The sequence below is a fragment of the Mauremys mutica genome, chromosome 1, assembly GCF_020497125.1.
Source record: "Mauremys mutica isolate MM-2020 ecotype Southern chromosome 1, ASM2049712v1, whole genome shotgun sequence".
NCBI classification, from domain to species: domain Eukaryota; kingdom Metazoa; phylum Chordata; order Testudines; family Geoemydidae; genus Mauremys; species Mauremys mutica.
In genome coordinates this window covers 194857789-194871200 of record NC_059072.1, presented here as the reverse complement: position 1 = coordinate 194871200, position 13412 = coordinate 194857789, and the positions used below count along the sequence as shown (strand labels likewise).

Genomic DNA, 13412 nt, shown 5'->3' with positions numbered 1-13412 from the left:
GATTCATCAAGCCCAGATGTGCCAGGACTATGAACTGCCAAGCCCAGAGGTACCAAGGCTCAGCCCTCGCAAGCCCTGGTACAAATTAAGTACTGCTTATAAGTCTTTCTGTAATGGTGTGTTTGGCACTTATACGTAAGTGCTTTTTATCAGCACTTTCAGAAAAACTTTTGGGAGATGGGGAAATTTTCGTAGAATCATAGGGTTAGAAGGGACCGCAAGGGTCATCTAGTCTAACTCCCAAGGGCACTCTTCTTTTATTTAAAGAAAGGGAGGGCATATTTTATTATCATATTTGAAAGACCCCATAAACTGCAAAAGGCAAGGGGCACAGTTGGCCCTGTTGGGATTTAAACCTATTTATGTTTCCAGGAAGCTTAGATTATGATGATTATTTTTATTTTATTTATTATTATATTAAACCTGATGCTTATATCCTCTACGCCACTTGTCCAGGAATCTATAAAGAATCTCATAGGCATTATTCATGAAGAAAAGAGCCCATATGAATAGGGAAAAAGCTCTTTTCTCCTTTGCCCTCCAGCAAGTTTGTACATATTTTTTTCTTTCAGGTTTCACATAGTAGTGTTTGCATACTCAATATACCAAATTTAACTGATGGAGTGCAAAGTATAGAAAATTGAAGCTTCCATTTATTTACTAGTATCTTCATAAAGTGAGTACAGATTGCAAAAATCTTTAAGGTGTTCATACATGCTGTTAATGACTGTCTACCCAAGAACATTTGCTGTTGGTACTGGAGGCGGGGGGAAGTGATACAGCTCTATCATTTAATGTCCCCAAATTATTCAAACGAAAATTAAAACTTGCATGAAAGGGAGCAATTAAGGATTTTAACAAAGACGTCTGCTTATGTAAGAATAGGGCGATACTGTTGTAATTGTTTCTTCTTCATCATGTTCTTTTTTTTTTTTTTTTTTTTTTTTGGTCGATTGTTTTAAGTCTGGAATCTTTAAACTGCTATTAGTCCAGCTCTGTGGGTTTTGATATTCTTTGAGAGATATAAGTGGGAAACTCTCATATCATTGTTTTGGGACGTTGTGAATACACTAAATAAATAAATTGCGTGGTGACCTTGATTTTTAAGCAGACCTCTGTTTTTTAAAGCAAGTTTTTACTGGTCTCTTATGCCAGATTAACTGGTGTTCTGCCTATTATTTTTAAATTGTTATTGTATTCATCCACTGACAGTGCAGGATTGTTCCCTACAGGTAAGCGAGTGCTAATTTTAAATCACACGAGCAAGAAAACTTTTCCATTTTCAACTGGGAGACTATTCCATGTTCTAGTGAACCTCACTGTTAATATTCTGTTCTAATAGACACTCTAGACTTTTCCTTTGATCACTTTAATTCCTTCACTCTTAATTAATCTTTCTGTACAATCTTAAATAATTCATCTCTGTCCTTGATGTTTATACCCTCCAGATATTTGTACGTGGTGTTGTTAAGCTTAGCAGATGCCTAGTGCACCTGTAACATACCACCCATCCACACAATATCAGTGGTGCCAAGTATTCACACCACCACTGGGATTCTACTTGGACTGGTGCTGGACTAGTGTTGACAGCAAGCACTGATGTGTCAGCTTTATCATTTCATGTGATATTCCCATTTCACTCTCACAGTGCTCCAGCCCACTCTTCAGTGATGCCTTTGACAGCTCAGAGTACTGGATGGGTCACTGGTCTAATGGCTATATGCAGGCTTCCGGTGTTCTCATTTCTCTCCAGCCCCTATTTGTCACTGTCTGTGTATGCCACAGAGATTCCAGTGAGGAGGAATGTGCTGGGCCCTATGAAAGCATCTGGAGGCATTGGGTCTAGAGGTTGCTGATGACTCTTTCATCCTGGTTGCAAGTGTGGGTGCATAGCACGGCATAGACTCTGCCCTTTGAAATGCACACATAGCTTCTCGGGCAGAACAGACCATTCAAAGAAAGCAGTGGAACAAACCAAAAATGAGAACAGGTGCAAATGGACGTATATTACAGGCATCATGCCAGCTGCCTAAGGGAGTACTCTGGGATAACTGCAAATATTCCTGATGATTCAATGCTTGCAGGGATGCTTACGCCCTGTGTATGTGGTGCATTGTGTGCAACAGCAGTAAGGTGGTTCGTTTTGGATGTTCTGCACTGCTGCAGTTCCACCAATTCTGTTAGCAACAGCAGATAAGATTAATAGAGTAAGACCAGAAGGACTCCTGCATAAAACAGGCCATTGAACCTCACCCCTCCCTTGTGGCTGAGCTATAGCTTATCTTTTAGAAAGACATCCAGTCTTGGTTTAAAGATTCAAATAATAGAGAATCCACCAGGTCCCTGGGTACATTCTTCCCACTCTCCCACCCCCAAAAAGCTTAATTACTGTCACTGTTAAAAATATGCAGCTTATCTCTGGTTTGAATTTATCTAGCTTGGGCTTCCAGCTGTTATGCCTTATTATGCCTTTTTCTGCTAAATTAAAGAATGGTCTGTTATCAGAAATCTCTTCCCTATATAGGCTCTTGTGATTGTTATGGTTTAACCTTTTCTTGCATAAATTAACAGACTGAGCTTCTTAAGTCCCTTGATATAAGACACATTTTCTAGACCTAAATCATTTTTGTGGCTCTTTTCTGAACCCTTGTTCATTTTTCAACATCCTTTGGACTCCAGAACTGGATAAAGTATACTAGTAATGATCTCACTAATTCCATATACAGAGGTAATACCATACCTTTAGTCCTTCTTGAGGTTCCTGTGCTTATATATGCACGGATAGCTTTATCCCTCTTAGCTACAACATCTCACTGGGAGCAGTTGTTCAGTTGCGTATCTTGGTGACACCTATGTCCTTTTTCAGTGTAACTCTATTTCAGGATACAGTCCGCCAATCTTGTAAGTTTGATCTACATTGTTTGTTAGATGCAGCAACATTGGCTGTGCCTCTGCTAGCAAACTTCATAGCTGTTATTTTCCACCAGTGGTACCTGCTCTGAGCAGGGTTAGGTGATATGTTGGTAAAAAGTCTGATCTGTCTCTTAGCTATAACTTCCATTGTTATTGCCATGGGTGGAGTAGCATCAGTGAAGAATCACAGGTGTGAATTTTATTAGGGTACACAACTAGTGGCCAGATTTTTTTTTCAAGTGCCCAGCACACACAGTTGGGTCCAGATTTTCCAAACAGCTCAGCACCCAATATGCTGAGCTCTTTAGAAAATCTGATCATAAGTATCCCACTGAAAACTGGGTATTGAACACCTCTGAAAATGTGCCCCTTATTTAGACAACTACATGGGAGAAGAGCTCTTGAAAATCTGTCCTTAAATGTATACATGGCCTGATTGATCTTATATTATTCAAAATGCCCATGATCTTTTTTGTGTGCAATAAATTAAAGGTTAAATTTGCATACTTATTTATTGCACAATTATTTCATCCAATTGCTTTTTTCCACTTAAAACTTTTCTTCGTGATGCATATTTTAATTTTATTTTTTTCGTTTTTACCGTAATAAGTTTTATTAACTGTAGTTTCAGTAAAGAGAAATATATGGAGGAAATCAAATGTGATTGTGACAAACATTAACCACAAAGGTAGAAAGTTGCATTTTTTTAAATGATTTAAGAAAAACACAGAGTTTTCTCTTCACTCAGTTGAAGTTCCAAATGATCATAGTTGGAATTCATCAGTGCTAATACATTTTTCCAATAGAGAACACGGTACCATAGCAGGAATGTCTTAATCTAAAACAAATTATTTGCCTTGTCTTGCATTTGTAAAGCATCTTGTAAATTTAAGACGCTCTGTAAAAGTTTTGTAATAAAAACAGCATGGGCATCCAGCAAAACCATGTAAGTTGTATGTTTGTGGGTGAAATTTATGTTTAGTGGTGTGACAACTGGAGGCAGATTGGTCTGATGAGCATAGGAAAGAATCAGGGGCCAGGACTTTCCCGAGTTCTAATCTTGACTCTGAAACTGTCCGATTACATGATTTTAGGCAAGTAAGTGAACCTTTTGTGTGTCAGTTTCCTTATCTGTAAAATGGGAATAACTTTTTACTTTCCTCACAGGATTGTTGTAAGAACTATTGTACACTACATATGTACAAAATATTATGATTAATAAATGTATGTTGGCTACTAACCATGTGGGTGAATATGCGTAGGTGACTGAATTATAGGGCTATATTTACATTACATCATAATTACATAATGACTCCAAGAGTAGAAAATATTACAGCTTTTCCATTTCTTGACTCTTTGGCATTGTAATTGTATAACTTAACATTCCATTCACATTGGGGTTTCTGGCAAGGAACAGGAGAGTTTAAAATAAAAATAGAAAAAGAAATTGTATAGTAACTCTTCACTTAGTCATCCCGGTTAACATTGTTTCGTTGCTGATCAATTAGAGAACATGCTCGTTTAAACTTGCCCGATAACGTTGTTTGGCAACCCCCTGCTTTGCCCACTGCTTGCAGGAAGAGCAGCCCATTGGAGCTAGTGTGGGGGGGCTTGGAAGCAGGGTGGACCAGCAGCCCGCCCCCCCCCGCATCAACTCCCCGCTCCCCTAAGTTCTCTGTGCAGCAGCCACCCAGCAGGCTATCAATTGCCGGCAGTTCAGCTGTCCCTCCCCCGACTGCGATGTGCTGCTCCTGCCCTCTGCCTTGGAGCTGCTCCCGTGAGCCTCCTGCTTGCTGTGTGGTGTGGGGGTGCAGGGGGGGCTAATATCAGGGTATCCCCCTCCTGCCTGCCTGCTGCTTATCCAATCTCCTTAGAGCAGGTGTGGACACAACAGGGCTCAGGACAGGGGGAGCGTGCTGGCAGCAGCTGCTGTCTCAACTTACTGATCTACTTAAAAAGGCAATGTACTTAGAGTGGGGTCAGCGTGCTTAAAGGGGCAATGCGCATCTCTCTCTCATACACACACGGGGTGTGTGTCTGTCTCTGTCTGCCGTTCTGTCTCCCCTCCCTCCATCTGTGCTGCCTTGTAGAGTATGAGGCTACATTAAAAACAATGTGTTAACCTTTGAGGGCTCAGCTGTCCTAGTTCATCATTTAGCAGTAAGGCATTCCCTGGGAAATATCCCACCCTCTTCCACCCTCTACCTTCACCACCTCAACCAAGCTTCACAATCATCATTGCTGTGTACAGTATTAAATTGTTTGTTTAAATTGTATTGTGTGTGTGTGTATGTGTATATCTATCTATCTATATATATATATAGTCTTTTGTCTGGTGAAAAAATTTTCCCTGGAACCTAACCCCCCCTCCCCCATTTACATTAATTCTTATGGGGAAAATGGATTAACATAGCTTTGCTTAAAGTAGCATTTTTCATTAACATAACTACACCATTAAGCGAGGAGTTACTGTACTTATTAAGAAAAATATTAGGCCCAATTACGCTTTAAAGACTACGTATAAACATAGTAGAGAAGGGTCCAACTTTTTGCAGCTGGTGTTTGCCTGGAGGGTTTTATTTGTTTCTATTGTTGTCATGGTTATACCTTTGCAATAGGTGCATTTTGTTTAAATTAAATCTTAAAATGTTCAAAATATGGTAGAGTGAAATAAAAAAAAAATGGAATAACCCTAAAAATTACAGTATAGCAGATGGTTGTGGAGTCCATGATTTTCAGTAAATCTCTGCTAGAAAATGTTTTCCCTTGTTACTTAGTAGTTGATGGTTGCAACTGAATCATGGAAGAATGGGTTGATTATCTCATAGGAGTGTCTTTTAAAAAAACAAGTATTCTTGTTAACCCTCCAATGCACTGATCAACTTAATAGCATAGGGTTTTTAAATCCATGTTATTGGGAACAAAACACATCTTTGAGGACAGAATGCCCGTGAGAGGGATTTTTGAATGGAATGTCCTTGGACTGCAGTATGGTTGTGGTTTATATGGTCTCTGTAGATGCTTTAAAGTGTGTTTGTTTTGTTATATGTTTTTAATCTTTATAAATAAATAAATAAAGCACGTGGTTTTGAAAAACGTGTCTGCTGTCAGTTTATGTACCTTAGGTAGTGCTGAGTGTGTTTGCTCTTTGCATGTTTCCTTTGCCAATAGCTCATAATCTCTTAAGTAACGTACTGAGTGGAAGAGGTTTTCCTGAGCTATAAAAAAGGGTGAAATCTTTCTCCTATGCCACAATTTTTTATATATATTTGATACAGAAGTTTTATAAAGCTAGTCTCCTGACTGAAGTTAATTGAATGGCTTCAGTCTACTGGAAAAAGAATGATGTTCGTTCCTGTGTTCAAATGAACTTTATTTATACTAAACTTAAATTGTGCTTTTTTCCCTTTCTCCTATAAAACTCCTACCCTAGTCCCCACCACAGCTGCCAGCACTCCTGATGCTGTTGACAAATACTTGGAGACACCTGGTGATGAGAACGAGCATGCCTATTTCCAGAAAGCTAAGGAGAGACTTGAAGCCAAGCACCGTGAAAGAATGTCTCAGGTAAGTCATACTGGTTGTTCATAATTAAGGCTGGTGTCTTGTCAGATGGATCACCGGATTAATGAATTCCTTGACTTCCTGTATTTTGGGGAAACTCACGGGACTTTTACCTGCTGCTCTTCCAGTCTACAGCGGAGAAAAGAGACCAGTTTTTTCCGTCTTCTTCAAGTATATGTCCCTGTGCATGCTTGATCATAGGATACGCACATGCCTGTGAACTCCAGACTGGAGAATGCAAAGCAGCATCTGCAGGCCTGCACCTGCTCAGAGCAGCACCTTATGCCTCCAAATAAGGACATATGGGGAGGCACGAGCATGCTGCCACTTAGTTCCTTCTCAGCTGCCTACAACTTGATGGAACAATTGCATGACCATTTATTCTCAGCTTTCTTCAACTCTTAGTTTATCATTCTAGAATTTTTTCCCTTATTTTTGTAGTTATTGTTATTTCTTCGGTCTTGTACAGTTGTATTTAGAAGAGGGTTCCCCTTCCTTTTTTTCTGTTTTCTCTCATTCTTTCTTTGGTCTGCTGCCTCTTGGGTTATTACAAAGATCCAGGTGTTTAAGCCCTGTGTGACGGGGTGGGTTGCGCACCACTAGGATGGCACCTCCTCCTGGTCACTCTAGGAAATAGCTCACAAGGTCGATGTCCCTTCCTGCAGTTGCATGCCGTCCTCCACCTCTCTTTCTGGGTCTGCAGCCCCTCTCTCGCTCCATGAGCTGCTGCAGCCTCTTTAAGACTTGGCCTCCCAGCCAGGTTACCTAATGGTTTCCCCATCTGAGGTTGGAAAGTCTCTTCCCATAAATAGGCTCAGACAGTCTTCCTACTCACCACCCCCCAGTGTCACTTCCCCAGTGGCTGGTTGGGGAACTCAGACCCACCTCCAACTTCAGGTTCTGGCTCAGGGACCCTCTAATCAGCAGTCAAGGTCTGTTCTACTCTGGACCTCGCCATGTTTCTCTGAGCCCTTTCGTAACCTTCTGGCTCTCTTTTCCTTCTCTGGATCTGCCAGCTTCACCACTCCCTCCTCCTCCCAGGGAGCAACTGTAGGCTACATCTCTGCAGCCTGCAGACATTGCTCCCAGAGAGTTTCTACAGGCTTTCCCAGCAGCCCCCTCAGCTGCCAATTTCCTGCCTCTATAAATCCAGGCCAGCTCATTCCTTCCCATCTAGGCTCCCTCACTTGGTCTGGGGGATATTTAGCTACCTGATTCCTCTCAGCTGTGGACAGTTGTGTTAATTAGCCCCCTTCTTAGTCTTCATTAACTCTTTCAGGGCAAGTGTGATGTGAACACTTCATCACACCCTGCCAGACCTGCCACAGGTCTTTTCCCCATAGTAACAGACATTCAAGATGTCACTGCTGCCTCAGAGACATCAACTTCGCATTTAAGTTGAAGGGCTGTACAGGTCTTTAAAGGCAGAGGTTGAAAAGATATAGAGGCTAGACTGAAGCTCTTTCTAATGGAGTGTTCACTAGCGCCAAAGGGGCTCAACTTTGGCCTCAGTATCCCAGGCCACCCTGCTGGCAGCAGCATCTTCAGAGGCTAGGGCTTCTAAAAAGAAGACGACTCCTTCCAGGCACCGAGAGATGCACACCCCGTTACTATCATCTCCCTCTCTGGGCTCCGAGGTTAGAGAAGCTCCTCTATGAGCTTCACGGTACTGTGCTCACCACCAAGCCTCAGTACTAACTCAGTCTTCTGGATACCATAACCCTCCAGAACCCTTCAGATTTATTTCCCTGAGAGACTTGTTTGTTCTCTGACAGACTCGAGAGCTGGCTTATGGTCTCTGGGAATTTACATTCCTGCAAGAAAGAGACAGTTTAGTAGGTCTCACATGCAGCAATCTAGGCCACTCCATTACAACCAATAACAAGTGTTTCCAAGATCTTTGGACTTCAGAGGAGGAGATCTGGAGTTCTGAAAAAGGATCCTCTCCCTTGTACAGACAGATCATCTGCACCTCCCTCTAAGAAACAGTTTTGACATCTCGGTGAGGGCCTTGAGCAATCTGTGTTCCCGGATCTTGTGCTGAATGATTCCATCCAATGCCCCTTTGGAAATCAGCTATCCCACTTCCTCCCTGCCTTGGAACTAATTACCTCAGAGAGCTAGATTTTGGAAGTGATCGATTTGGGATACTCCATCTGCTTCCACGTTATTCCCGCTTCATCACGCATCAGGGACCCCCCTCACAAAATTCTCTTGAAACAACAGGTCCAGTCTCTCCTACGCTTGTGGGTGATTGAGTCACTTCCCCCAAAGTTCATCAGCAGAGGGTTCTATTCCAACTAGTTCCCAAGAGGTGCAGAGGATAGAGACCTCAGATCCTTGACCTCAGAAACCTGAACACCCATTCTTCCCCAGCACTTCGGGATGGTTATGTTAGCCACTATCAATCCATCCTTAGATCCAGGAGACTGATTTGTCACCCTCAACCTTCAAGATGCCTACTTTCATGTAGCTATACACCCATCCCGCAAACACTTCCTGTGCTTCAAACTAGACTGAGGATACTACCAGTACCGAATCCTTCCTTTCAGGCTCTCCACAGTTCTGAGGGTCATTACAAAGCTTCATTCAGTGGTGGCAGCCTATTTACATCAGTAGGGCAGAGTAGTATTCCCTTACCTGGATGGGTGCTTCCTCAGGGGTCGATGAACTCTAGAGGTCTAATCAGCAACCTCCAGAGCTCTAGCCCTATTTCAGTCTCTTGGCATTTGCATCTATCAAAAGAAACCTACATTAACGCTAGTTAAAGAAGAGATTTCATTGCAGCCACTCTAGTCTCCCTAACCACCAGAGCCTATCTCCCCAAGAAAAGATTCTCCACTGTGTCCAGTCTAATCTTATCAACACCACAGAGCCCACAAACAACTGCAAGGACCTGCCTACAACTCGTGGGCCACATATTGGCCTGCACATTCATCATGCTTCCTAAGACTGTACCTCATATGTCTTCAGACATGGCTGAGGTTTGTGTACACACCAAAGAGTCTCTCCAAATGAGTCCCAGTACCTCAGAAGGTTCTGGACTCTCTCAGATAGTAAAAGGACCTACTGAAGATCTGCTTGGGAATCCCATTCTCACATTCTCCCACCCTCAAAAGATCTTGACAACTGGTGCGTCTCTTCTGGGATGGGGGCCACCTCCCAATGTGCCCCAGCCCAGGGCAGGTATTCCACACAAGAGGTCACACTCCACATCAACATTCTGGAGCTGAGAGCAGTTTCTTATGCTTGACATCACTTCCTTCACCCATACAGGGCCACTCCGTCAGGTAATGCTAGACAACAGGCTGCAATGTCTTACATCAACTGACAGGAGTGGAGCAAGATTCCAATCCTTATGTGCAGAGTCTCTAAGGCTGTGGAACTGGTGCCTTTTATATCAGATAGAAGTCTCAGCTATCTGTCTTCTAGGCCTCCAGAATATAACTGCAGGCTTCCTGAGCAGTCACTTTCCTCAGGATCACGAGTGGGAGCTCAACAGTTCTGTCTTCCAGAGCATCTGCCAGATCTGGGGTTTCCCAGAAGCAGATCTCTTTGCCATCCTGAACAATACAAAATGCCATCTTTTCTGCTTCATAGGAGGACATGGAAGATGCCCTGTTAACACTGTGGGCCCCGTACCCTGCTGTATGCTTACTCGCCTCAACCTCTAATCCTTTACTCAAGCTGTGTCAGGAAAGCACAAGAGTTATTGTCATAGTGCTGTCCTGGTCAAGACGAGTGTGGTACTCGAACCTCTTTTATCTCTCTGTGATAATGCCTCTTCTACTTCCTCTTAAGAAAGATCTCCTGTCACAGAACTCAGGAATCCTAATCCATCTCAGCCTCTCCTACTAGAACTTGAAATCATGGTTGCTAGGTGGTTCTTGAGCATGGATCTAACCTGTTCAGGGAAGGTCCAGTCAGTTCTCCTACCTAATAGTCGCAAGACTTGCATTCAGAAGTGGAAATGCGACCATTCCTGATTTTCTCTTCACTCTTCCCAAGCCTCAGTGATTCCGCATTCCAAAATCCTGGACTACCTTTTGGATTTAAGAATGCAAAGTCTATCTATGAGATCAATCAGAGTATATTTGACTACTATCACCACCTTTCACTCACCCATCAAAGGTTTCACAGTCTTTGCCACCCTACTACAACTAGATTCCTCAAAGGCTTATGCAGTCTATTTCTGCCTGTACAGAACCCAGTCCCCCACAACAAGACTTCAGTTTGGTTCATAATGCCCAGAGGAAGTCTCCCTTTGAACTGATGGCTACTTGTTCTCTCCACAGCTCCCTCAAGACTTCATTCCTTATAACCTTCACTTCAGCTAGTCAAATGGGAGGGCTTGGCGTTCTCATGGCTGATTGTCCATATACTATCTTCTGAAATGACACGGTTGCACTGTATCCCCATCCTCGCTTCCTCTCAAAGGTCTCTTTGGAATATCCCATTAATCAAGAGATTCCCCAGTGTTCTACCCAAAAGATCATACCTCCAGAGAGGAGACCAGCTAGACATCAGAAGGGCCCTTGCCTTCTACCTTGACAACAGGACTAAGACCTTCTGGGCCTCTCCTAAGCTATTTGTATCACTTGCAAAGAGAATGAAGGGCCAGCCTACTTCCACACAAAAAGACTAAGGGGGTTCAGGTTGCATCATAACCTGCTATGAATTGGCTTGGGATGTAGCCGTTTCACAGTGACAGCACATCCCACATCCTTGGCTCTATTGAAAGACTTTCCCAAAAGAGACATTTGTAGGTCTGCTACTTGGTCTTCTATCCATACTTTTGCCAAGCATTGTGCCATCTTACCTGCTTCCAGAGATACTATCTTTGTTGATACAGTCCTCCAAACTGTCCTAAATTTGCCTTCTCAGCACCTACCTCTTTGCTGAGTTACTGCTTCGGAGTCTCCTACAGTGGAGCAGCTGTAGAGACATAAGCTTGAAGAAATAGGTGCAGTTACTTACCTTACAATAACTTGAGTTCAAGATGTGTTGTCCCGATCAGTAGTCTACCTCCCGCACACCTTCCTCTCGGCTGTAGAGGCTCTGCTTTGCAATTGAGAAGGAACTGAGTGGTGTCAGGCCTGTGCCTCCCTATATGCCTTTATTTGGAGGCACAAGGTCAGAAGGGACCATTGTGATCATCCAGTTTGACCTCTTGCACATTGCAGGCTACAGAACTTCACCCACCCATTCCTGAAATAGATCCATAACCTCTGGCTGAGTTACTAAAAATCCTCAAATCATGGTTTAAAGACTTCAAGTTACAGAGAATTCACCATTTACACTGGTTTAAACTTGCAAATGCCCCAGGCTGCAAAGGAAGGCGAAAAACCTCCAGGATCTCAGCCAATCCGACCTGGGGGGAAATTCTTTCCTGACCCCAAATATGGTGATCAGTTAGGCCCTGAGCACGTGGGCAAAGACCCACCAGCCAGACACCTGGGAAAGAATTCTCTGTAGTAACTCAGAGCCCTCCCTATCTAGTGTCCTGTCTCCACATGTTGGGGATTTTTGCTCCAGGCAGTCACGGCTGGGCCACGTGCCATTGTAGGCAGTGCCACCATACCATCTCCTCCATAAACTTATCTAGCTCAGTCTTGAAGCCAGTTAGGCTTTTTGTTCCCACTGCTCACCTTGGAAGGTTGTTCCAGAACTTCACTCCTCTGATCGTTCGAAACCTTTGTCTAATTTCAAGCCTATCTTGTTGATGGCCAGTTTATCGCCATTTGTTCTTGTGCCCACATTGGCATTTTACTTAAATAACTCCTCTCCCTCCCTAGTATTTATCCCTCTGATGTATTTATAGAGAGCAATCATATCTCCCCTCAACTTTCGTTTGGTTAGGCTAAACAAGCCAAGCTCTTTGAGTCCCCTCTGTAGGGTAGGTTTTCCATTGCTTGGATCATCCTAGAATCCCTTCTCTGCCCCTGTTACAGTTTGAATTCATCTTTCTTAAACATGGGAGACCAGAATTGCACACAGTATTCCAGATGTGGTCGCCCCAGTGCCTTGTATAATAGTATTAACACTTCCCTATCTCTACTGGAAATTCCTTGCCTGATTCATACTAGGACTGCATTAGCCTTTTTAATGGCTGCATCACACTGATGGCTCATAGTCATCCTGTGATCAACCAATATACCCAGGTCATTCTCCTTCACTGTCACTTCCAACTGATAAATCCCCAGCTTATAGCAGAAATTCTTGTTGTTAGTCTCTAAAAGCATGACCTTGCTCTAGTAAATTTCATTCTATTTCTATTACTCCATTTTACAAGTTCATCCAGATCTTCTTGTATGATGTTCCAGTCCTCCTCCGTATTGACTATACCTCCCAACGTTGTGTCATCTGCAAATTTTAATAGCAAACACTCACTCACTTTTTGTGCTAAAGTCAGTAATAAAAATGTTAAATAAGATTGATCTGAAGACTGATCCCTGAGGAACTCCACTAGTAACCTTTCTCCAGCCTGAGAGTTCACCTTTCAGTAAAACCGTTATAGTCGCCCCTTCAACTAGTTCCATCAATTCTCCTATTAATCGGCATCATCTCCAATTTAACTAATAATTTCCTCTGTGGAACTGTATCAAATGTCTTACTGACATCCAGGTAGATTAGATCTACTGCATTTCCTTTGTCTAAAAAAATCAGTTACCTTCTCAAAGAAGGAGATCAGGTTGGTCTAATGGGCATGCATGCATCCTACAGTGGAGCACACCTAGGAACAAAACATCTTGAACTCAAGTTACTGTAAGGTAAGTAATCTCTCCTTTCTGACTCTCTGCAGAAGGTGAAAGGATGTTGCTGCTAATTACGCGAATCAGGACAGAAATTTTTGCTACTTACAAATGGATCACATATCTGTGATTTGATCATAATTTTCCATGGCTTATCTGCGGTGATGTGCAAAACTTTTTCTA

At 42.8% G+C, this 13412-nt stretch overlaps 1 protein-coding gene across 7 annotated transcripts in view; it reads left to right on the top strand.

Moving 5' to 3' along the window:
• LOC123361996 (amyloid beta precursor protein) overlaps positions 1 to 13412 on the top strand; it is a 322259-nt gene that overhangs the window by 209527 nt on the left and 99320 nt on the right. For all 7 annotated transcript variants that reach the window (XM_045002229.1, XM_045002228.1, XM_045002225.1 and 4 more), the window contains one exon: positions 6347 to 6480. In XM_045002229.1, the coding sequence (XP_044858164.1) occupies positions 6347 to 6480 (134 nt within the window). The remainder of the gene's footprint in view (positions 1 to 6346; positions 6481 to 13412) is intronic.